This window comes from Curcuma longa, chromosome 6, assembly GCF_044706935.1.
Source record: "Curcuma longa cultivar G26 ecotype Majalengka, Jawa Barat chromosome 6, ITB_CL_G26_1.1, whole genome shotgun sequence".
Taxonomy (NCBI): domain Eukaryota; kingdom Viridiplantae; phylum Streptophyta; class Magnoliopsida; order Zingiberales; family Zingiberaceae; genus Curcuma; species Curcuma longa.
The window spans coordinates 8,861,015-8,888,732 of record NC_133866.1 but is presented as its reverse complement, the minus strand read 5'-3'; the positions used below and the strand labels follow the sequence as shown (position 1 = coordinate 8,888,732).

At 32.8% G+C, this 27,718-nt stretch overlaps 1 protein-coding gene across 1 annotated transcript in view; it reads left to right on the top strand.

The window, feature by feature from the left end:
• The window catches only part of LOC141830890 (uncharacterized), an 88,780-nt gene extending 61,694 nt beyond the window's left edge, over positions 1–27,086 (top strand). The window contains exons 22-25 of the mRNA XM_074718337.1: positions 9,333–9,619; positions 9,798–9,885; positions 18,441–18,498; positions 26,945–27,086. Of these exons, the coding sequence (XP_074574438.1) occupies positions 9,333–9,619; positions 9,798–9,885; positions 18,441–18,494 (429 nt within the window). The 3' untranslated portion in view covers positions 18,495–18,498; positions 26,945–27,086. The remainder of the gene's footprint in view (positions 1–9,332; positions 9,620–9,797; positions 9,886–18,440; positions 18,499–26,944) is intronic.
• Positions 27,087–27,718: the final 632 nt, after the last annotated feature.

Here is a 27,718-nt window from a genome sequence, read left to right as displayed (position 1 = left end):
AAGAATCTGGTCCATTGCAATTTGATATCTCATAGTGGTGGCTTGGATTGCAAGGAAGCATTAGTGGATAGTAGAGGCCTCCTCGTTCTTCAATATTGCCTATCATCTTTCCTGAAGACGAATCCTGAAATACATAATGATCATAAAGAAATATTACTTTACAGTCTTATTCTTAGTTTTGTTAACATATAAGAGACTATATTTTAAACTTGGAACATGCAAGAGAAATTTCAATTGAAGTCCCTGAACAAAAACATCTCCAATCCATGCCACTGTAATTGTATTGCCATTTGCCACTGAAACTTTCAGTCCATCGGTGCATATTTTGTAATTCGAAAAGTTGTGCATTGCCTTGTCATGTGGTTAAATACGCCAGTATCAATAATCCATTTATATTTATCATTTCTTTGTGATAACAAGGTTGATGAGATATTACCTTGTTGGGCGATTGCATCCGTAGGAGTGAAGTCCAAAATTTCAGAATTTTGATTTTTGTGGAATGTGGATTTCAAAATCTCCATTTGTTCAGAATAAAAGGGATTGGAAGAGTCTTCTTTAGCTCACTGGATTCAGTTATGTGGGCTAATGGTTTGCCTTTCCTTTGATTTCGTGGCTTCCAATATAGGGGTTTTCCATTAATGTCCCAACAAGTCTCTTTGGTGCGTTTTGGCTTCTCACAATGCACACACCATAGTTGGTTTTCTCTTTGTTTATGGAATCATGGTCGACTGGCTGCCAATGTAGATCCTTGTGGTTGCTCTTTAGCGATATTGAGAGTGGAAGGCTTCAACATAACTTTCTTCCTGCTTTCTTCTTGTCGAACTTCAAAAAATATTTCACAGAGTGAAGGAAGAGGTTTGACTTCCAAAATGCAACCTATATTTCATCTAAGTCTTTGTTGAGGCCTTGAAGAAAGTCGAACACCCAATTTTTTCCAAGGACCTTGTTATATAACACTCTATCCTCAATGCACTTCCATGGAATTGTGTAAAATAGAACTATTTCTTGCCAATGATTAATCAACCGGTTGTAATACTCAGTCACTAACATTGATCCTTGCTTGATGTTCCGTAGAGTTGATCGGATTTCAAAATATTAGGATGTGTTTTGAAGATCCGAGTATACCTCTTTGACTACATTCTAGATTTCTTGGGCATTTTTGTAGAATAGTTATGTCCTTCCGATTTGAGGCTCCATTGAATTAATCAACCAAGCTATGATAATGGAATTTCTAACTTCTCATATGTTATATGTTGCATCATTGGTTTTTGGGATCGGTGTTTCATCAGTTAGATAACACACTTTTCCTTTTCCTCGAATCACCAAAAGAACGGACTAAAATCTTTTTTTTTGAAATTTGACTTATTCGGTTTGTATTGTGTAATATGCAAAGAATGATTTATATTCGAAGTTGCGACAATGGTTCCAAGGGACTTTGACGAATCCATGGTCGAACTCTTGGTGTGATCGGGACCTTGCTTTGATATCATGAAATTAGAAAAGAATTATAAACAAATGTCTTTCATTGAAAATTAATGATATAAATATATATAACTCTATGATCTTTGTCTTGTGTCTAACTTAGGAAAATATCCCTATAATTGAGCTAAAGAATTAGAACTATATCCCTATAAGTCAAAGAATTAAAACTAAGTTACATCATAACCAATTTAAAGGATTATGATTTTTATTCCTTGTTTTCAGTGATCCTTATCATCTCTTTCCAACACACTTACTGTGTATGCTACATCTAATTATATATGAGATAGATAAATAAATTTTCCTATCAAATATTGATGCATTCTCTTATGTATTATGATATCTTCCTTTGTCATTCCAAGTCTAAGATATATAGGTCTATTGGAGTACTTGTATGATATCTTCCTTATTCTTTAAGGAAATTTGGAACATATTCTTGTTGGGCGATAAAAATGCCTTACTTAAAGTAAGCCACCTTAATCCCAAAGAATTTAAACCTTAATAACCCTTTGATTTTAAATTTCTTCACCAAACACTAACTTAGAAGTTGTCAATCCTTATTATCATTTCCTGTTACTATTATATCATCAACATATACCAAAAGCATTTGGACTCTCCCTGAAGAAGAATGTTTAATAAACATAATTTGCCTTGGCTTTGTCTATATCCCATGGCAATTATAACTCTTGCAAATTCTGCCAAACCATGCTTGTGGTGATCTCTTGCTTAGTGGGACATCCATATAAATTTCTTCCTCTAGTTCTCTATGTAAAAATGTATTCTTGACATCAAATTGTTGTACCTCCCAACTATAGTTAGCTATTAATAATAGTAAAATTCTAACAATATTTAATTTTGCAACTGGATCAAAAGTATAACCCTTTACTACTAGCTTTGCCTTGTACTTTTCTGCATATCCATCCACTCTATATTTCATAATATAAACCCATTTACATCCCATAGGTTTCTTTCTTTTGACAACTTTACCGATTCCCACGTTTTGTTCACTAATGCCTCCATTTCTTAATTCGTGGCTTTATTACATTCTCATTTGATAATGCCTTGGATAAGATCGTAGGGATGACAATAGTGTTCCACGTAATGGAGAAGGCTTTATGTGATTGTGAAAAATGTTGCAAAGATAGAAAGTTTGCAAGAGGATATAATGGTCATTTTGTGCAATCTCTAGCTCCTTTCCTAATAGCAATGAGAATACATAGGTCCTCATCACCTATATGTGATTCGATTTCAACTTATAATAAAGAATTAGATATTGTTGCCTCATTCTCAATGAGTTGGAATTTTGAACTTCCATTAATTTAGGTACAACCTTCTTCTTCCTCTTGTATGTCTTGTCATGTCTCACATTCTCAATGATTGAGTAGGATTCTCATGCACAAATTTAGACAGGGTTTGACACAAGTTCGCACATTGAATTTAACATATATTCAAATACCGACTTAGACTTTGGAGATCATGCAAGAAAGTCCTGTCTTTATATTCTCCTATGGAATTTTCTCTTTGAAGATAAGCTAGGGTGAAGTAAGATATTTGTTTATTGAAGGTAATGGTCATTGACACATAGAACTTCTTTGATGAAGGATGACAACATTGTACCCTTTTGAGTTAAGGAATAATATATACAAATACACACATTAACATCCTTAGGTTCTTTTGTTTTAACTATGCGAATGAATAAATATCACACAATTAAATATCTTAGAGATAAAATTATTTGTAGTGTATTTGTTTGGATAAAATTCCAATTTTTTTTTACCTGAAAATTTTGGGAGAGAAATGATTTATCCGATGAATGACTATAAGAACTACTTTTCTCAAAAAGATTTAGGCATATTTTCTTGAATAAAAGGGCGCAGGTTGACTGTAGGATATGACAATTTTTCTTCTTCTATGATTTAATTTTGTCGTGGTGTATTGGCTAAAGATGAGTCCTGTACTTATCTTTCTTTTTATTTTTTGTGAAAATAAAGAGTTACAATTTGAAATAATCTATTGCATTATTTGTTCTAAACTTTTTGATATTGACTCCAAATTGCTTTTTATCTACGGAACAAAAAATTGTGAGTATATTTCTAACATCGATTTATGTTCTATTAAAAAAAGAAATCCAAGCAACATAAGTACAATATTCAATGAATGACAGAAACATTAAGAGTAGTATCAGGATCTCAAATTTCACTGTGAATCAAATAAAAAATTAAAGAACTTTTATTAGTTAATGGAAAGGGCACATATTTGTGTTTAGTAAGTTCACGCACTTCACAATAGAAACTTTAAGCATCTACATTTTGGAATAAAGACAAATAAACTTTTAATGGTTCTCAATGATGGATGTCCAAGTTGGTGTTGGTGAAGCTAAATGTTATCATTATTAGATGAATAATGTTTTGAAACTAAAGAGGAAGTTAACTTATGTTTGGTAATCTTTGACTGACCTGAATGTTTCAAGATAGTAGTCTATCCCATTGTTTAGCATGTTCAATCATATTCCCTGAATGTTGAAATACATAATAACTATGATGAAAAGTCATATTGCAAGATAGATCTCGAGGAAGATTTTGGATAGAGATATGGCTTGTGGATGATATGGGGACATAAAGAACATTTATGATGGGTTTATTTTAACATCACCTACACCTGGTACAAAAGCACTGATTGTGGCAATTTTTTATTCTTTAGACATGGCATAAATCCAAGATTCAAGAGTTGAAAAAGATTGTATTTGAACATTTAATCCAATAGAGGATGGAAACATAACTGAGTATGCCAAGTACATGTACATGTTGGCTTTTCAAAGTTAACAATAAGAGGTCCCAACCTCTATACTTCTTGTTGGTTGAGTCCATCCTACTGCTTTGGTGCCACAATGTATTTTCAGTATATTTGACCGTTGATCTTTTTTGTTCTCCTTTATGTACCCACTCTCGGTTGGGTGGTTTGCTACGAAACTTTGAAATGTGCTTATGAGAATGACATGCATTTTTACATAAGTGCACCATAAACTATCACGATCACGAGCCTTTAGCTGTCCAAATTTTCTACTTTTAGGAAATATTACTTTTTCCGTATTTGTGGTTGAATTATTTGCCACCACTAGCTATCATAGAGGAACTTTTTGTGCTTTATGATTCAAGCATAAGTGCTCTTTTGCTTTCCTCCCTTCAATCCAGTGCTACAACTTCATTAAAGCACGAAACTTCCTACTTACCAATAATGTGGATTCTCACTTGATCAAATTCTTGAGTAAGTCATACAAGAAAATCATAAACTTTATTTAATGAAGTCCTTAAGAGCAACATCTAGTAAACATTTAGTTTTGATCACCCTATAATGAACAAATTCTTGGCAGAAGCTTTTCAATTGATTGACATATTCAATAACTGTTTTACTATCTTGTTAGCAGCCATTGTTTTCACCTTCACCTCATACTTGAGCTGCATCTCTTGCTTTTGTTTTTGAATATGTCTATTGCATTCATCTAAAATGTCCTTAGCAATGCCCAACTCGTGTCACTAATCTTAGGAACCATTGAATTCCATAGCCACACCATAATTATTGAATCTTCTTCATCTCTTACATCAAACTCAGGGTCTTTAAGTTTTGGCCCCATACACATACGATGACTTAGCTTTCTCTTTACTTTAAGCTGAGATATTTTGCAATTCTCTAGATTGTTATAGTAGTTGTTTCTACGACTTCTAACATTTTTTACAAGTCAAAACTTTCAGAACAACTTGTGAGAAATAAGGAAAAATAGGCAATGAAGGTCTACCATAAAAAAGATAAAGCGTCAATGATGAAGACTAGAAAGGAATCCAGCTATGAAGGCTAGTAAACTGAACATGAGAAATATTGTGTTGCGTCTTTAGAAAACATAGTAAAACAAGAAAACCAAAAACCCCTAAACCCCCAAGATGAAGGGAGGAAGATGAAACACAAACCATGATGGAAAATGAAATTGTATTAACTCAAAACATATCCAATATATAACAACTTTAACTCCCTTTTATAAATTGATAACACTATTAATTCTTTATAAATAACAAACTTTTTGAATAAAAAATGTAAATTATTATATTCCATAATTAACAGAATATGATCCCATGATTTATGCAATATTTTTAACCTAATTTTTAGAGATACACATCATTACACAATCCTGTTTTTCTACAGAAAATTTCAATTTTAGTTTAACCATAATCTATTTTTTGTTTAAAAATTATATAAGCAAGCATGTTTAAATTAACCATTATCCATCATAAAAAAAATCATATTTTTTTATTATCCCTTGTGTAATATTTTTCATGGTTTAAAATCAGAGTTGTATCGAGGTTTCGATTCCGGATTGAAATGATACAGTTTCGATATTGTGTCATGCCGATATAGTTTTAATATTTTTTAAATATATAATATATTAAGTTAAAATAAAAAATTTAATCTAAATATTAAAAAATAAAAATAAAAAATAAAATATATTTTTAAATATATATATATATTAAATTAATAGGATAATTTTATTAGGCTTTAATAAAGCCTATTTAAATTATTCAATCATAGCTAGAAGTTGATTAAAATTATTAACTTAAGTTATTTAATTAAACCTAAGTTAAAAACATTACCTTATTCCGTGTCGCCATGACCATGGGCACGTGCGCTCGGATGCGTTCGGACATGTCATCGGTCCCGCGTGATGCCTCCGGATGTGTCGGCGGTCCTGCATGACGCTTTCGGACGCGCCGCCGGTCCAGCACAATGCATTCGGACATGTTGTGGCATGTCGACATCGCTTGTGCCGGTGCCGTTCTACGGGCGAAATGAGATGTTTTACCTGTATCGGATGAAACAACTTGAGATTTTAATCTATGATAGTTTTTATAAACATTATTACTTAACAATAATCTTAGTTTGACATATTAAAAGAGGGCACTAAGAGATATGAATGTTAATCGCAAAGATCCTAAAATTACTTAAATTAAAAAAACTAACTTGATAACTTATAGTCAAGCTAGAACTAATGAACATAATTTCACTCTTTGGATGTTAGTTTCAATGTTGTTGGATATACCTAAGTCTCGGTGTACTATGATATACAACTTCATCCACCGTAGATGACACAAGCAAAATGCTAATATTTTCTATACCTTTACAAAATATGAAATTAGAAAATGTAAAATTCTCACAAGTTGTGGGAGTTGCATAATATTGTTTTCATAAAAGTCCTTTCTCAAATCAACTCATATTGGAACCTCATCTTAGTCCCACAAAGTTACATGGTATGAACCTATTTATGGAAGAAAAATACTTATGTTTTTAGGCATAATATGATGAACATTAAATTAGATCCAAGTGAATCAATCTTAGTTGAATGGAGGCCTAAACCCCAAACAACGTCAACTTAGTCTTTAAATTAGTCCTTCACCTATTTTTACAGTCTCAATTCAACAATGAGAGAAAAAAATAGAAGTGATGTCATGTTTAGTTGCTCAAGACATTAGATTGACATTACTAGCAATGTTTAAAATTTTGAGTTGTGCTGAAGTTTCGGGCTTTGACTGGAACGATACTATTTCGGTATCATTCCGATATTTTGATGTATAGTGTTGGTAATGGATTGGAGTTGAAAAATAAAGGAGATGAAATATTAAAGGGAGACATTGTCTGTGTCAAGCGTAGTTTTAAATCTTGTATCATGCCGGACAAAACTATCATAACATATCATTCTATTAAATTATAGAAACTGAATACCACACGATACAGACAATGTTCCTTTCTATGCTTCATCTACATTTTTCTTCAATCTCTAATTTGTCACCAACACTATGCATTGGAGTGTTGACATGATACTGCAACAATATCTTTCCAATCTAAAACTGAAATTATGACAAGACTTGATATTTTGAACTTTGGTACCGAGTGGTATTGAGTTATGGTAATTTACTGTTTCAACCGTTTTACTTGGTACAATACGAGATTTCAAATCATGATTACTAGCATGCTAAAAGATCCTCCACCTAAGCCAGAAATAGCCAAGGAGACCTCTCGAACCCTCATTGGAAAGGAGAGAAAGGAATTAGTGGTAGTGTCAACCATAGAGCCCCAAGAGACAAAAGAAGAAACCCAACTCTCCGTGGGTTAACAATTCTTTGAGAATGATTTAGAAATACAATTATAGAAAATTCACTTGATGAATTACCACATTCTTAATTTCAAGAGAAATTTAGAGTTCTAAAGAATTCAATCTTGGTAGGATAGGTGTTAATCCCTACCTTATGTATTGATTCTCTTCTTGAAATCAATCGGTCATTAATTGAAACTGAATGCATATTTAGAAGAATTGCTGGTACATTGCTTTCATCAAGAAACCCTAATGCCCTACTAAAACAAAAACTTTTATCTTACCATGAGATCCCTTCCCTAAGACCTAAGAACTTTCTTGCAAGTTCTAATACATAACTCCAAAAGAGCTTTATGATAAACTAATTCCTTCCAAGAGCACCCAACACTATCTCACGACACTATCTCAATCCTATACCTATTAAAATTCTTGTCGCATATAGTATTTGACAATGCTTTACTTAGCCTCCTAAAGAACCCAAAGTTCTTCTCTAGCTTTCTCAAGAGTCCCTAACACTTCTTAGGTCTCCTGAAAAGCCTCTTATCTTTTTTCACATCCCTTCTAGAAAAGACCTCCAATCCTCACATACACCTTTTATTGAACCCTTTGTTAATCCTTCACTTGAGCTTTTTAAAGATTATTATCCTTTACTTTGGTCTTCTGTAAGTCTTTTGTTAACTCACCACATTTAAGAAACAATTCACATGCTATTATACTATTGTCTATGATACTACCTTAACGACTCAAAAGAATGAACTAAATGAAAAAAAAAATGAATTAATAAAATTGTGTACATGAGTTGAGTTAAAACATTTACATTTTATACGTCTATTTATAGTCACTTCTAAATTTAAAGTTTGTCAGTATATTGATTCCTTTACTACTTCTGAAATTATTACACCTGTAGAGTAATCATTATTATAAGAAAAATATGTTGATACACCTGTAGAGTCAACAAGGCAATGATATAAGGTATACCATGCTTTAGTTAGCCATAGAAATCCCATAAGGAGTTCTACGGAGGCATTGATATTCATTCCTATTGTATGAAAAATTGATTCTAATGTCTACTTTTGTGATGTACTAATTTATTTAAATATTGGTTTTGTTATAAGATAGCCACATAGCGTACTTCCAACTTTAGATTGGAGTCATGGAAGGGTTCAACGAAAAAGGAAGAGAACAAAGTTAATACTTAATTCTACATGAATCATAAGTAGAAGGATAATACATCAACTTCTCACTTGTTTGAAGGTTTGTCTAAAAAGGAAATGAAAGAAATCATACTCAATAAACTTTGCGAGGAAATCACTGTTTATGCCTAAATCTGACGACCAAAGTGTGGAGTTGAGATCTCCTTAGTTGATGTGGTAGTTTGAAACTTGGGGGATAAATTTATGATTTTCTTTAAAATTTTGAGGCTTAAATTTTGGCAATTTCTTCAAGAGCACATTAAAATTTTTAAAGTTGTTTAAATTTTTTAAAAAATTTGCTAAGATAAGATTGGTTATTGTTGTTTGTAAGAGGCTTTACTTATCTAAATTGATTCATTTTAGAATTTATAATATTTTCCTCTGTTGGTGAGTGTTGAATGTTTTCAGTTGGTCTAGTGTGATATCAATTTGCTATTAGCTTGGTCCCTTGCATATTTTTTTTCGACTCCTCTGTTTTGCATTAATTCCATCCCTTTTGTGTCTGATATTTAATTACATTACAGGTTGATAAGTATAGGATCTTACGGGACAGCACTGTCAAAAGTGTCAATCAATTCAATGAAAACAACAATAGGGGTCCTGATCTTGCTAATGTAGATTTTGAAGTTACATCTGCTAAGAAGGCTTTGTCAGTTACTTATGAAAATGATAGCAAAACAGAAATGTCCATAGATCAGATCCAAAACTTACCCAGTGGTAATATTCCAGATGGCAAGAAAAGCTTTTCTTGTGGCTCAAAGTCCAGGCCTTTGAAGAAATCCTCTGACAATGCGTCTAATTTCTTTGCTAGGTAATTTGTTTACTGGTCCTCATGCTTATGGCTTAACTGGCATATAGTATAGTTTTTGTCTAATAATCAGTATGCTATCTACTTTAGATCTCTGTCAATCATATTTGTCTGAATAAGTTTGTTGTAAGACTATAAAAATGATCTAATTGTTTCTGGTAACTGTTAAACACATCTGCAGGTTCAGAAATGCAAGTGGTTCAAGTTCCAAAAATGCCTTGACAACTAGTGAAAGAGATTCATGGCCATTGATATTCAAATACAACGAGGTATGACCTATGAACAACATGATGGTTATATATATTAGTTAACAATGTTAACAATCTAAATGAATTAAGATATGGAACTTTTTGATTTTTATACATTGTGAACCTTTTAGCTTTTTAAGCTTATGCACATTTAGATATCAATCCCTTTGGTTTCCTTTGGGAAACCAAACATGCTTGGGTGGAGGGTAACTTATAAATTCTCCAACTATGCCCATTCACTTCAAGGCACAAATTATTTATTTTTTGTTCATTTCACATCAGCAACTTTCATTTCCATTTCTATTTAATTGTTGCATCAAAAAATAAACTGATTTTTAGTGTGCTCTTCTTGTGGCTACACTTCTTTTCCATATCCTATTTTTGACATTTGTGATCCTCATTCCTTCCAAATCCTCTTGCCTTTCCATTGAATTGGCTCTTCATCCTCTTCAACATCCATTTTGGGCTTCTATTTTCTTTCCTCGTCACTCTTGTTGCTTCTTAGGTTTTTCAGTAGATTGAAATCTCGAGCTATTTCGGACGAAACAGGTGAAAAATCTCATTCTGCTAGCAGACCGGCATTGACAGAAGTGTGTCGGCACGCCGCAACACGTCGGACACGTCGCGCGGGCTCGGGGACGAGTCTGGACGCGTCGCCTAGGCTCAGCAACGAGTTTGGAGGCGTTGCTTGGGCTCGACGATGAGTCCGGAGGCATTGCGTGGGCCAGGACACATTACTCGAGACTGATGACAAGTCCGGAGGCATTGCGTGGGTCAGAACATGTCGCTCGAGCTACAAGCCCGGACGCGACACATCAGACTCGCGTGGGCAAGAATAGTGGTGCGGAGGTTTTTAGGGTTTAATTACATAACTTTATGTTAATAATTTTAATCAACTCCTAACTATGATTGAGATAATTTAAATAGACTTAATTAAAATTTAATAAAATTATCTCATTAATTTAATATATATATATATTTTAAAAATATTTTATTTTTTAATTTTATATTTAAATATTTAGATTAAATTTTTTATTTTTATTTAATATATTTTATATTTAAAAAATATCAAAATTATATCAGTACGACACGATACGATATTGAAACTATATCCTTTTAGTGTGAGATTGAAATTTCAACACAGTTCAAAATTTTAAACAATGTTTTTCACCTTTGGTCATCTATTCCATCCTCCAAAAGAAACCATGCTTCTATTTCTATGTTTGCCTTTCATGCCTAGGTGTCTGATTCATTGTCAACTTTATTCACCGTTGAACACTTTTCATACTGCCATTCATTAAGGTTATTGCTATTGAAAACCTCATGAGCAATGATTAACCATGGTCATTGTCTCATGCTTTGGGGCAGCTAGCTTGACAATGGAAGGAGGGTCAATCTATAGCTTTATGTTAGCGGTGACAGTCCATGCTACTAGAATTCCTTGTTGAATGTGGAAGCAGGGATGGAGCTAAACAATGACTGGGTATGATCTTATGACACATGAATAGAGAAAATGCCCTCCATCCAATAACACACCAAACACCTTGTGAAATATTACCAATGGATAAGGATAGAAAATTAGTAAACAATAAAAAACTAATATCATAAATTGAGCATAACCAAAGTAAAACATACCACTAAAAGCTCATAGCAACTGTTGTACCCAAGAAATAACATATAATGAAAGTAATCAATACAAATCTTGCCATGCATAAGGAGTATATATCACCAACCCTTATTTCACTTTATGCCCTCATCATGTAGTTAGCATGTGATCCTACACGAAGCCACTTTATACTAGGGATCTTGCTGATTTTGCCTTGCGTGATTTTGCACGCAGATCATTTTATCATTGTGAGAGAGACATTGTGTTCTTAATGCCATTCTAAGCCTGAGATCCTACACACTATGCTTTTGACATTATTCTATATGAGAGATCTTTTGCACCCAATGCCTTCATCATGTTTTGACTTATTTTGATCCAACAACTTAGAGGTCACTATCACATTTGAGTCTCTGTATTAACCCTGCATTCTCTATTGGGAATCCCTAACCTATCACAAATACAATATAGGACATCCTAACTTTCTAAAAAATTCCCGACCATAAAGGGGCACCTACTCTGATTTTTTTCACCTCCCTATAGGATTATTTGCTCAAATTTTAGGTAAGTTATCTATATAATAGCATACTAAAGAAAAATCGAGAAGAAAGGTAATTGTTTTTTCTTAATTTTTTTCAACTAGAAATTACATCAATAAATAGAAGATACAAAATAGAGAAAAATAGTAACAAATAAAAGAAAGGAAATCTATTTCCTAATTTTCCAACCCCTCCTCAAGTTGGTGCATAAATATTAATCATGCCCAAATGCTTATTAACTGTTCAAAGTTAGCTTTTGCAAGTCCCTTCGTCAGGATGTCAACTATTTGTTGGTTAGAAGGTACAAATGGTTCTAGCTTCAAGTTTTTTCTTTATAAAATGTTGGTTAATCTCAATATGTTTCGTTTTATTAAGTTGGACAGGATTATGAGCAATGCTTATTGCAACCTTATTATCACAGTATAACTTCAATGGAAGTTCTATGGTCTTTTTAAGTTCTTCGAGTATTCTGTATATCCACAACACCTCACAGACTCCCTGAGCCATTGCACTAAACTCAACTTCTATACTACTTTTGACTACAATACTTTGTTTCTTACTTCTCCATGTTATTAGGTTTCCTCATACAAAAGTGCAGTATCTTGAAGTGGATCTCCTGTCATTAACCGATCCTGCCCAATCTGCATTAGTAAACACATCAACACTCCTTTGATTAGTCTTTTTGAAAGATAGACCTTTTCTAGAAGTAGCCTTTAAATATCTCAAAATTCTGATAGACAACCTCAAGGTGTTCTTCAAATGCTGCATGCATTAACTGACTCACTACACTGATTGAAAAAGCAATGTCTGGTCGAGTATGAGATAGGTAAATCAGTTTCCCAACTAACCTTTGGTATTTGTCGATATCAACAGGAACACTTCCTTTTTCCCAAAGTTTTATGTTAGGATCCATGGGGGTCTGCAACTACTCATTCCTGTCTCCTCCAAGAGATCAAGGATATACTTCCGTTGAGAGACAACAATACCTTTTCTAGAGTGAGCAACTTCCATACCGAGGAAATACCTTAATGCTCCCAAATCCTTGATCTCAAATTCAATTGCTAGGCTTTTCTCCAGTCTTTCTATTTCAATCACATCATTAACTATGAGAATAATAACATTGACATACACTATCAGTACAACAATCTTTCTTTCTGTGGAGAATTTTAAGAACAATGTATGATCTATTTGTTCTTGATTGTATCCTTGCTTCCTGATTGATTGAGTAAATATCTCAAACCAAGCTCTCATAGATTGCTTGAGATTGCATAAAGACTTTCTTAATTTACACACTTGTGAGTTGAATGTCTCTTGAAAGCCCGGTGGACTATCCATGTACACCTCTTCTAAATCACCATTAAGGAAGACATGTTTCACGTCTAATTGCTACAAAGGTCTGTCTAAATTAGCAACGATGGATAAAAGTACTCTCACCGTATTTAGTTTTGCAACAGGAGCAAATGTCTCAGAGTAATCAACACCATAGGTTTGAGTGAACCCTTTGGCCACCAATCTAGCCTTATATCTTTCCACTAATTCGTCTGAGTTATACTTCACTGTGAAAACCTACTTACATCCCACAGTGTTTTTCTCTGCTGGTAATGTAATAATTTTTCAAGTATTATTCTTCTCAAGAGCTCTCATCTCCTCAAGCACAACTTCCTTCCACTTTGGAACTTGTAGGGCCTCCTGTACATTATCAGGAATGTCTACACAGGATAATTGAGAACAAAGAGTAACAAGAGATGACGACAAATTTGAATATGACACAAACTTTGATATAGGGTGTTTGGTATAAGATCTGTCACCGTTTCTAAGACCTATTGACATGTTAGATTCAGATTGACTAGCAGACCTTGGAAGAGAATTATCAGTACTAGTTTCTGAATGAAGATTTTCCCTTGGCTCGGAAACATGGCTATGTTGTAGAGTTGATTAATTTTTCCCTTTCCTATGATTCTTTTTCAAGTAGACAATTCCCTTCCAAGTTTGTTCCTCTTCCTTGAGTCTATTACCTGTATTATCATGTTGTGGCATTGTACTAGGTTTTTCACAATTTTGATTGTCAAATGTAGGCCTGGATTCAGTAGAAACATCACTCATTATGAGAGCAGTTTCAAAGAACGATCCTTGGCCATTTGTTTCTTGTGCAGAGGTAGTAGGCTCAAATTCAAACATATCATTTGACAAAAACACATCATTAAAGTTAGTAAATGAATCTTCCCTTGATTTCTCCCTGTGAAGATGAATGTTCTTAAAAAAAGATTGTGTTTCAAACAATATGACGTCTATTGTTACAAGTTTTTTTTAATATTGGATCAAAACACTTATAACCTTTTTTCGTAGAGGAGTAACCCACGAAGACACATTTTCTTGCCCTTGGCTCCAGTTTTCCGATTTTCCAATGTTCGTGAACAAAAGTTGTGTAACCAAATATTTTTAATGGTAAATTAGCTAAAAGACGAGTAGTAGGAAAACATGTTGTAAATGTGTTGAATGGAGTCTTAAATTGTAGAACTTTAGATGCCATTCTAGTAATTAAATATGCAACAGTTAAAATAGCTTCACCCCACAAATACTTTGGTACTTTGGCTAAAAAAAGTAATGCTCGGGCTACCTTAAGGAGATTGTCTATTTTTTCTTTCAACAACATCATTTTGTTGAGGTGTATCTATGCATGAACTGTGATGAACTATCCCCTTTTCAAGGAAAAATTTCCTAAGATCATGTTAAAATACTCCTTTACATTGTCAATTTTGAAAACCTGTATCTTAGTTTGAAATTGAGTCTGCACCATATTGAAAAAATTTCTAAAAAGTTGTTCAACTTTTGATTTTTTCCTTTAATAAGTACACCCAACAAAGTCGAGTATGATCATTAGTAAATGTGATAAACCATTTCTTATTAGAGGGAGTGTTTATCTTATTAGGACCCCAAACATCATTGTGAATTATGGTAAACGATTTTGATGGCTTGTATGACTGTGAAGGGAAAAATGTGCGGTGGTGTTTTGCAATTTCACAGATTTCACAATGAAACAACGATGGATCTTAATTGTGAAACAATTTAGGAAACAAGTGCTTTAAATATCGAAAACTAGGATGTCCTAATCTAAAATGCCACAACATAATATTACTGTTTGAAACAAAAATAGATTCAAAGCAGGAACCTCTTGGTTGACATTGTTTTCTTGATTCAGATCCATCCTCAAGGAAGTAGAGTCCTCTGCTCTATTTAGCACTGTCAGTCATCCTCCCCCAGATCAAATCTTGGAACACAGTGAGAAGAAAAGAAATTAGCTTGACAATTTGATCATATACTAATTTACTGACAGATAAAAGGTTACAAGACAATTTAGGAACATGAAGAACATCATTTAGAGTGAGCATTGGTGATACTACAACAAAACCTTTTCTTGCAATGACTGAAAGAGAGCCATCTGCAATCTTAATTTTTTGGTTACCTGCACAGGGACTATATGAAGAGAAAAGGTTTGACATTCTTGTCATATGATCAGTTGCACCTGAATTAATGATCTAGGTGCGATTAGAATTGACACTAAGGAAGGTTGTTGTCATGCAATTACCCTTTTGAGTTATTGAACAAGCAGTTTTCTAAGACTCAAGAAGCTTGCACAGTTGGTCTATTTGTTCCTTGGTAAAAGGAAGTAAGCTTGGAGTAGACTGCCCCTCTTGATATGAGATAGTAGTTTGAAATGCACGACCTTCGCCACCAGTTCTGATGTTTAGCATTTGCAATGGTTGCACCATGGTTTTTCAAACCTTTTGCCTTCTTTCTTTGCTTCCTCTTGAAAACCTTAGTAACAAGGGCAGAACTTTCCAAACTTAAGTTCGTAGAAATTGAGGTAGATTTGTTAAGCATAACCGTTTGTCGAGCTTCTTCTCTCCGGACTTCTAAAAATACCTCATGGATCATTGGTAGAGGTGTCTTTCCTAAGATTTGACCCTTTCATCTAGATCCTTGTTGAGTCCTGCCAAGAACATAAACACTCGATCATTCTCTTGTCGTTTCATAAAATGAACACTATCATCAACACACTTCCAAATATTATCATAGCAAAGATCTAGTTCTTGCCACAATGTCATCAATTCATTGTAGTAGGAAGTCACATCACATTCTTCTTGCTTTGCATGCCATAGCCTTGATTTTAGGCTAAAAATTTGCGAAGAGTTCTCCAAATCTGAATAAGTGTCTCTAGCTGCCTCCCACACCTCTTTGGCTGTAAGTAGGAACATAAATGACTTTCCAATAGAGGGCTCCATGGAATTGACTAACCATGCAATAAGCAGTGATTTTTTAGATTTCTAGGCTTTAAATGTTGAGTCTTCATTAGCTGGTTTTGTCACTTCTCTTGTAACATATCCAAGTTTACCTTTCCCTTCCAAAATCTGGCACAAAGTTTGTGACCATTCCGGGTAGGTCTTCCCATTAAACTGCTGAATATTAACTTGGAGTGAGTTAGAGGATCCCTTTGTCGAACCATTGAGAGATATTGGTGGGTTTAAATTCGAGTTGACAATAGTTTCTCCAGACACTAACGAATCTCCACTTGTGGTGTCGGTTAAGGTCTTCTTCCATAGATTTTAATTTGCCATGAAAAAATCCTTATATTGAACCTAGGGCTTTGTACTATGAAGAAAAATCGGGAAGAAAGGTAATTATTTTTTCTTAATTTTTTCAACTAGAAATTACATCAATAAATAGAAGATACAAAATAGAGAAAAATAATAACAAATAAAACAAAAGGAAACCTAAAGATTATTTCTTGATTTTATGCAATCAAGATCTCAAAATTGTTTCCTGATTTTCAAAGATTATTTCCTGATTTTATACAATTAGGATCTCCTAATTTTCCAACACATACAATCAACATTATAATGTAAAGGCTCACTATATGCCTCGCACACATATTAGTGTCTCTAAATGAGTGTTGTTTCACCCTATTTCAATGCCTAGTAAGACATCTTCGAGCCAATATTGTTATCTCACCACATTTTATCATTTTAATCTTGCACAATAATGCTTTCAATAGAAGTAAGCAAGAACGCTTACTAATTCACATCACTATCATCTCTTTAAAACATCTATAGGCTCCTCTAACTAATAAATTTCCCTAAAACACCTCTGGTTTAATGTTCTTTAAACTTGCTATGCCCATCCTTGTATGTTTGCACATCTACCTTAACATCCTCATTTCTGTGAATCTCATCTTTTGCTCGTGTTTTCGCTTTATAGCCTAATGTTCAACCCCATGTAACATAGCATGTTTAATCGTTGTTTTGTAAAATTTTCCTTTAAACTTTAGAGGTACTTTGCTCACAAAGAACATTCGACGTCTTCTTTTATTTCAACCATGCTATTTATATCCTATGTAAAACATTTCTATCAACTCTTCCATCCTTTTACAAAAATGATTCTAGGTACTTTAACTCATCATGTTCTAGCTTAACAATTGTCTTGTTATGTATAATATTACTAAATTTAAATTTCATACATTCTATTTTTATTTTACTAAGTCTAAAACCATTTACTTTCAATTCGAGCTTAGCATTTACTGAGCTTAGCATTTACTTCTTTACATGTATCATCGACCAAAACAATGCCATCTATAAACAATATGCACCATGGTAATATGTTTTGAATGTGTCAAGGGAGTTCATCCATGACCAGTATAAAAAAAGATATGAAGTTTTTAATATAAAAATTAGATTAATCTATGAATAATGTAAAGTCGAAATATTTACATAAATATAAATGTAACATATGCAATGTCTATAATTATCAAAAACCTATATATTTGAAGATGTCTAAATTAGAAATCAATCTTCCTAACCATTATAGATGCAAGTTTTTACACTTATGCCTCTCCAATAAAACTTCAAGTGATTAACAATGCAATAATAGTAAAAATATAGATTTTGAGTTGATATCGTATTGATAGTTGTTGCAAAAGATTTAATAGGCAAGCACATGAGGTAATAGCGAAATCCTAAATCAATAATGAGCATCTATAGCAATTAAATATTAATAAAAATAATTTTTAATTAACATGCATATTTAAAAAACTTGCAAAAATCATATTGGATAGAACGATATAGTATCAAAATCATGTCATTCCAATCAAAGATTGAAATCTAACATGACTCGATATTTTAAACTTTGATCCTAATCAAAATTCCCATTAATAGCATCAACTAATCTTTCAACTCACCCAGAAAACAGCCAAACTACTCTAAAATTTCTTGGAGTTTAATACTAAATCAATTTCCCTCTAACTCGAGTCCAATTAAACCTCAACTCAAAGCTAACATCCATCTCTCTTAATAATCAAGCTTAAAATGGATTTGTTGACATTATATTTTTGGTTAAATATTAAATAGTTTATATTCTTATGTATTGTATGATTATTACAGGGTTTCACAAATGCAGTCAAACGACCGGTCAGGATGCATGACTTGCTGTTATGATGAGGTATACATTCATCAAAATAACTTATCACATGCAATTAGTATGATTCATTTATTTTAATAATTAATTTGGTGTGAGTGTGCTACTGGCTTACTTAGTTTAATAATTTATCCCATACTTTCTAGGATTTACAAAATCATATTTTTTTCTCCCTAGCAATCTAATGTTGGATGTTTTTTCGCATAACACTAAATATCCGAAATATTGCAGTTGTTAAGATCAAGGATTAAAATACCGTGCCGAACCGTCCGATACGGCCGAAATTTACCGTTCCGCCCTGGAATCGGCACCGACACTCGACCGGCACAGCACGCGCCGCATTCGCGTCATCTCTCTTCACTGGCGTGCGTCGGGTTGCAGCGACAGAAGGAATCGACTCGATTCCTTCTGTCGATCACGCGAGACAGAAGGAAGCGAGGCGGCGAGGCGGCGACACGGCGAGGCAGCGACGCGACGACAGAGGCTCGGAGGCGGCGGAGGCGGAGGCGGAGGCGGCAAAGGCTCGGCGAGGCGGCAATCAGAGATCGCGAATCGGCGGAAGCCGAATCGCGATCTCGCGAGGAAAAGTTTGATTTAAAAAAAAAAAATCAATATAACGGTTTTAATTAAAACCGTTATATTGAAATAAAATGTGTTATAATAACTGTTATATTAATTATATCAGTGTTATATTAAATTCTTATAAAACATATTATTTAATATATATAATTTTTAATTAATAATTAATTATATAATAAATGCTAATTATATATATTATATAGAATAATAATTAATTAAATAAACTGTTAATTAATTAATATAATTATAATATATAAATTTATTTTTTATTAAAAAAATAAAAATATTTAAAAAAATAATTTAATTCATGTGTTATAAATTTTTAATGAATTATTTAATCTGTTAAAAAAATTTAATTAATTATATATTATTATTTAAATAATTTAATTAATGATATATTAAAAAATTTATTTATCAAATCAATATTAAGATATATTTATTTATTTTTATTTAGCAATATTAAGATGGTTAATAATTGAGAACTCATATCAAATTAATATATAATTTATTTTTAAATTATACACAATAAATATATTTATCTAATAATTATCATATATATAAATAAAAAAATATCGAAACTGTATCGGCACGGTACGATACGGTACCGAAACCGTATCGTTCCAGTCTGAGACCGAAACCTCGGCACGGGTCGAGATTTTAAACCTTGGTTAAGATCATACCCTAGAATAACTTTTCTGATTCTACAAGCTAGATTAACTAGGCTATCTTAATTCCGCATGGGCTCGACATGTATGGGATTAGCTACAATCATGATCTAGGTTGTTGTATAGTTAGAATTAGCAATCTAGATTGGTCCGATGAGATAATTCACAACTCTCTTTCTATGCACATTTTCATCTTCAACAACTGCCCCAACTGCTTAGGTATTTCTATGTTAAATATAACAAAATTTCTTAGTGATCTGCACTAGCTTGATTATCATCCAGTTATAGAGTTGTATGATTGAATAACATTGTCTAGATGGGGTGAATAGACAGTCATGTCCTTTTCTTTCAATCACGACTTAATTTAGATGTTAGGAATATATGTACATGTGTGTGAATGAGAGTGATAATGATACGCGAAAATAAGAATAACAAAACAACATAACCCTAACAAGAAATATACCATGGTCGAATTCTTTAGTTCCTACGTGCATGATCGTTTCTCTTCCAATGCAGCAATCCAAAACAAAATCATTAAATCTGTCTTCAGCACGAGGTAGTGGAACAGGCCTCAACAATCCAAAGAATAAGACCTAACACAGATGAGAACTCAACCCAACCAATGAAAATTTTCATTCAATGTGTAAATCTCATGAGGATGAAACCTTTACCCAAACAAATGTGATTCATAATCAATTGTCTTTACAATGAATGAATAGATCTAGAGAGAGAAATTCACACTACACCCTATAACATAAAAATACCCTAGGTGAGAGAGGAGAAATTGCTTAAGAGAGCTTTAGATGCAAGGATGAAACCTATGACTTTCAAAGTCCCTTGGGGATCCTTTTACCACTTCAGCAATTGTAAAAGAATGCTTGAGGTGTTTATCTGAAGATCTTTTACCAAAAGAATAACCAAAATCTGTTTTAAAACAAGGCCTAACAATCATATTTTCAATTGGTTGCTCAAACAATAAAAAGCTTTAATGAACCAAAAACTAGTCATTTAGTCAGTTATGACCATTAAATGCTAACATTCAAATCTTGGTCTACCTACAAGGTTTCGTTGCCACTGCTAAGTTAGATTAATCCAGTAAAATTGTTAGTCAACTTAACTTATTTTGTAAGTTAGACTGTTTAAAATGCCATCTTTGGTCTACCAACATAATTTTAGTTGCCTAAACCTTAGCTAGCAGTACTAGTCTACCTAAAATCTTTAAAGTCATCTTAGACCTTAAGAGTAACTATCTTGGTACCATTCCCTACCTAGAAGTTAATATTACCATTTCAAGAAATCCATTTGAAACAGATCAAAAGGATTACAAGACAAATGTCATGGGTCTTTAGATCCATCTTTAAGCCCAATATCATTCCTCGAGCTAAATGTTCCATATAACACTACATCCGATCCATTAAATCCATCATTGAGCTTGCTTCACCATTTCCACATCAAGATTCTTCTTGACAAACATGCCAAAACTAAAAGGTCTACTAATTTAAACATTATGTCAATCATCAAAATATTATGGTGAAACACGACCATAAGAGAGGAGGAACTCATTTCCCAACACCAATTTTTGTAATTTCTAACTTAAGCCCAACCCCAACCCATTCCTTGTTACCTAATCAAGGCCACATTCTAGTTACTCAACAACACCATTCATGTGTAAAGCAACCCAAACAACAAACATGGAACACAATCAAATGTGTCATCATTTTGTTAACCCATGATCTTCATTGTCTCAACAAACGTGGAACACAAACTAATATCTCATCATTCCCTTAACCCATGATCTTCATTGTCTCTTAGTTGAGTGAAATTGCATAGCAGAGGAGTTATCTATAAGGAAACTTGTAAGGCTTTTTAAGCAATGCTCATTAGATACAATTACATGTCATGCCTATTAGACATTTACAAACATTTGTTGTAAAACTTAGAACATCATTATTGTTAAATTATGTTTGACCTAACAATTTGACATCATTATAACATTGTATCAATATAATTATATTCCATTACGTAAACTATTTTTTTTTCTTTTGTCTTCTCTATTCTTATACTTTTCACTCATGTACAAAGTTAGAATGAATAAATGCAATATAGCGTTCTTTGTCCATGATTTTGAATATGTGAATTTTCCTCTTATCTCAAAATGACATTTTTCAAGGCAAAACTAATATATTAAGGGTGCATTTGGTTCAAATTATCATATATAGCCTTGGTTATGTGATTATTTGGTAATCACATAACTAAGGTTATAGGGTATAAAACATAATCTAATGTTATTTGGTTCAATTTATTTATTTGACTAGTTTAACATTTACTATATTACCCTTGATTCAATTTAGTTTTAGAATAAATTAAATTAAATTAAATTAATAATATTAATGATGATAAAATAATTTATTAAATTAATAAATATAACTCATTAATTGTATTTTTTTAATTTTAAAATAAATTGATATATATTTTAATAAAATAATTTGTTAAAATAATTATTTTAATAAAATAATTTTTAAATTAATAAATATAATTTATTAATTTTATTTTAATAAAATAATTCATTAAAATAATTATTTTAATAAAATGATTTGTTAAATTAATAAATATAATTTGTTAATTTTATTTTTTAAAATTTAAAATCAACTTATATATATTTTAATAAAATAATTCATTAAAACAATTATTTTAATAAAATAATTTATTAAATTAATAAATATAATTTGTTAATTTTATTTTTTAAAATTAAAAATAAACTATCACTTTTAAATTTATAAGTATTTAAATTAAAATTTATTGAATTAATTAACTTAGTTTCAATTAGGTTTCACGATACATTTCAATTAACTCAGTTTTAAAATTGGAGGGTAATCATGGAAAAATTTTTGTTAACCTTTAGAATTGCAAAAAACTTTAAGCTGCCAAGGTAAGCACATTCCTGGATTATAACTCATTTGCTGATGTGGTTGTGATGCTGCATTACTTGAAAATCGATCATAATTTTAACCAACCAAGATTATCATTGATAACCTTGGATAGATAACTAAGGTTATCAACGATAACCCCCAACCAAACGCCCCCTAAGAGTGAAGATGAAACTTGGCCATCTATTTGTATGAGAAAACTATAAATAAACTTTATGATAACAAGTTAAAATTGGGTTGTAACAAAGTGTATATAACTTGATTTGATTATCAGAGTATGGATTATGGTTGAGCATTTCGATTTTAGCTAAGATTAAATTAAGACATTTAAGTGTTTATTAACTATTGCTCGCCCTTGATAAGAAAAAAGTATAGTGTTCTCTTATATGAGCAATGTTAATTAGTTTTTGATGTAATACAATAAATACATATTATACTTAAGCAAAAAAGGCTAGCTAGTTATAAATCTTCATGATAACAAAAACAAAATTTAACTAATATGATAACATTTCAAACAATTCAAGTCATGAAGCTATCAACATTGCATTATGGACGAGAATATATCGTATAGAGATTCTTTTATTCAAGATCGGGAATGCTATAACTTCATTGACATGGATTAGCAAGTGATGTCAGAAAACTCAATCCTGAATGTGACATTAGATGTTATTTTTACTATAAATCTATTACTACACCATATAAGTTCTACTTAAGCTCATTAAAAATCAAGATTAATTTATTTCTTGTAAACTATGTAGTAAGATAACCATATATTCTCTGAATCATGAGAGGTTTTCATTTTTGATTTTTCTCTAACTATATAAATAGTTAATTTCATCTTTCGTACCAGAAACTTTGTTGTTTTGGTCAATACACAAAAGAGTAGCTTGCCAAATTGATTAATTTTTCACAAACATGTAGTTAGATAGGTTTGCCAAATTAATTAATTAAGCATAGAAGAAATTTGTACTTAGCTGGATGACTACAAATCGAGACTGATTCAAATTGAATAGTGCTAAAGAAAATAGCCCATAAGTGGCCATAATTAAGTCAATGTGTCTTATGAGGTTGTTGGGTTTGACCTAAGGTGAATGCACTTTGGCTGAGGCAATGTGTCACTACTTGAAGGGAGCAATCCCTATACAAGAGAATCTCCTTACCTATGACAACATTCATCGCTACATCATAACCACATAATAGCACTACCAAAAGGTGTACAAGGCTGAAACAATAATATATTCTGAAAATTGTATTAAATAATATAAAATATGTTTGGCTCATAATGACAACCATTGACTAATGTGGATTGACATAATTGGACTTATTGATAGAGAAAATACACAAAAATAAAATGTGTAAACAAAACAATTCATGCAATATGAAAAATGAAATAAATCGACACTAATGGAAATGTCTCAAATGTTGTAGCTAGGTATCTTTGAACACGATGATTCTAAAATACTATCCAAATCTTGAAGATCACTTCAAGTTTGTGAATGTGGAGGTCAAAGGAAAAATGAGTAGCAAGCACACAAGTACAAGGTATGGTAAGAAAGGAAGTGTATGATATAATATAATAGGAGGCAACAACAAAATATTATATATACATAGTGGCATCATTAAATAATTATCATTGTTGCTCTTTCATACCTTGTTAAATAGTTTATCATTCTTCCTACGTTTCATCTTTTACATTGTTACACATTTTTCAATCTTATTTTACATAAGAATTAACATAATTTATAGATCCCAATCACATGTTAAAGGATGCATTTGTATATATAGGTGAACAACTCACAATTCACTTAATACGAGAGTACATATAAATATAAAATAGAAGGATGTATCTTGTAAAGAAAAGGTAAACAACCTATATTCAACCCAATGAAAAAGTCTCATGTAAAATGATTGAAACCTACAAACATGTCAAAAAAACCCAATGGCCATTTTATGCTTAGATCATATAGGACTCATTCCCTGTCATATGGTTTGATGTCCCTAAGTCAATAATTCAATGTTTTGAACGTTTTTCCCACACTGAGAATGCAGTTAGTGTGAGTTACCTGCTTGTGCATGTATGCTAGTGATGAGAAGAGATATTTTTAGAGTTTTGAGAGGAGATATTTGATTGGAATGAGAAGAAACTTCAGAAGTAGAGCTAGATTTTTCAGTTGCCATGCCATACTTAACCACGGAGGATGGCTAGAAATGGAGGCTAGCGTTTTTCAGAGAATCTTGCTCTGATATCATAGATGTTTTAGGAAGAATGATCTTATTTCTCATGCTAGTGATGAGAAGAGAGATATTTTAGAGTTTTGAGAGCAGGTATTTGATTGGAATGAGAAGATACTTCAGAGGTAGAGCTAGATTTTTCAATTGTCATGCCATACTTGACCACAGAGGATGGCTAGAAATGGAGGCTAGGGGTTTTCAGAGAATCTTGCTCTGATATTATCAAGATTTTTTTAGGAAGAATGATCCTATTTCTCATTGCTTCAATTAGAGTATGATTTACATGGCTGGACATAGTAACAAATTCCTTAAAACAAGGAAATTACTATTAATTATCATCTTGAACTTAAGGTATCCCATATAAGAAAATTCAGATTATAGGATAAAATCCAGATTATCCAATATAGGGAAATGCGGATTATAGGAAAAACTCTAGATTATCCAATATAGAAAAATCTACATTATAAGATAAAATCCAGATTTAATTCTAAATAGGCTAGCTTTGAGGCAAATTCAACCACAACATTGATTACCCTTGAAATGAGTTCAGCTTTGGATTTCTGCACAACCCCTTTGTGTTCAGCATTTAATAGATTTGACAACTGCTCCGCATGATTGCAATGCTAGTGTAGATCTCTCTTCTTATTTCCAAGATCTTTCACTCTGCTTTAATTTCCTGTGATCGTACTGTGGCTATCCCGAAGTTTTCCTCCGTGTTGCTTCATGGGGTTGAGAAACAATTTTCATTTTAGAAGTGAGAATTTTATCTCGTTGTTCAGTCTCTCCATGATTTTGGTTATCAATTGTCAAGGTTATGTTGTGGACTTGGTTGTCCATATGGTGGTTTCCTAGAACACTCATTTGGAAAATTACCAAAGAATTGGCTAATCCCTGTCACCATGGTGGTCTCTCCATCTATTAGTGTTAGAGAGCAGGAGGTTTTAATTTATGGGTTTCACGCGTAATATATATAGACCAGTGGAACACCTAAAAAGTGAGAATTGTGCTTAACGAGTGATGGAAATTAATGATAAACTTATGGTGATATAAATGTAAAAATGCCGCTGTTGGACAATCTTTGCCGGAGAGATTTATATTTTATTGAATTACAATACAATTTAACTTATCTGTAGAGATGACTTGAACTGATAATTTCAAGCTGCCAACAGGGGTTGGTGTGTCCCGATTACCGATGCTAAATCAACCAAATGGTTGAGTCGCCAAGTGTCGAATCGAGCGAGATGCTGAGTGCCGAGACGGCCAAGTCACAGAGTGTCAAGTCGGTCGAGACATCGAGAGCCGAGTCGGCCAAGTCGCCGAGAGCCGAGACAAGAGGCCGAGTGCCGAGAGTCGAGTCGAGGCCTGCGTTCAACGCAGTTTCCTTAAAACATATTCGTCCCCTCCGGCGGTGCTTAGAGGTCACGATGGACGTCTGTTTCCCAGGATACAACGACAGAACCGCGTTGACCACCAAGCACAAGCAGATCGCGGCGAACTGAGATAGTACCTGAACGTTATCACCAGAGAGAAAGAAAGAGGGGATTAGAGATGAATTCACTTCGAATTGAGTTCCTTTCCTTAAGACTAGGAGTCTTATATAGGTTCTCTCATATAGACGTTACATTCATGCTAGACGTTACTTTTATGTCATTAATGCTCATACGTTTATGCATTCTATACGTTTATGCATAAAATTGCATCAACGTTCATGCAACATTAAATTGCATAAAAATATTTTCAAGTGGCAAAATGTTGGTTCATTCGCTTGGACAAATTTTGTCCTGACCGGTCCGACATTCGATGTGTGCAGGTCGCACTCGCACACAAGTTGCCTTGCGGGTAGTGCAATCCGGGCCCTGGATTTGCACCCCCCCTGCACACCCATGCGTGAGAGAGAGCCTCTTCTCATGCTTTTGTTCACAACATCAATGTTTGTGACATAATACAAACCAACAATTATGCCTTGAAACTTCCAATGTGGGACTATGTGATGTGATATCCTACTTCAAACTCTTTTCTTTCTATCATATATTGTTATGATTGATATATTCTTGTTGCTACTTCCAGATCCACTGACGCATGGTGATAGGATGAGTTAGCTGCTTGTTCCTGTGATGTAATGCCAAGTCTTTTGAGCTTCTCTTTGATTGGACTTCTCTTTTAGTTATCACAATTTTTTTTTTGTCACATTAACTCCTTTTTGTCACAATTACCATGCTGCTAAGTGAACTGTAAATGTTATGAATTCAATTTTCTTATGTTATGAATTCACTTGCTTATCTAAGTCCAATGGCTGGTATAGTGAGGTAAGTAATTCACTTTCTTATGTTAGGAATTCAATTTTCTTAATACACCACTGAACTCTGTGGCTTAATAGTGTTGGAACTGTAAATGTAGTGACTACCACATGAGGATTCAGTGAAGTTGAAGCCAAGTGACAGACCGAACTTCTAGTTGAAAATGATGTTTAAGTCTAGTGATTCATATCAAAATTTGACATATTTGTCAAGTAAATTTACAACAAAAGCAATGTCAAGTTCTTCTACAAATTTCAGGATATTGTATATCAAAATTCCAACTAGAAAAAGGAAATGATCCTCACAAGTCTTCCCAAGGGACAACTTAGAATCTTAACCATGCAGTCAGTATGCCTCAGAGAACTAAATTTACCAGAACTAATCTTCTTGGAATAATTGATCTACCTGAGAAGAGGATAATTTCTAACCAACTAATCGATCAATGCTCAAATAGATTTTTTTTATTTTTTTATCATACCTATATAGATTCAAAAAAGCCATTATAAACTCAAAAGTTTATCAAAATATAGCTTTAGCACTATCA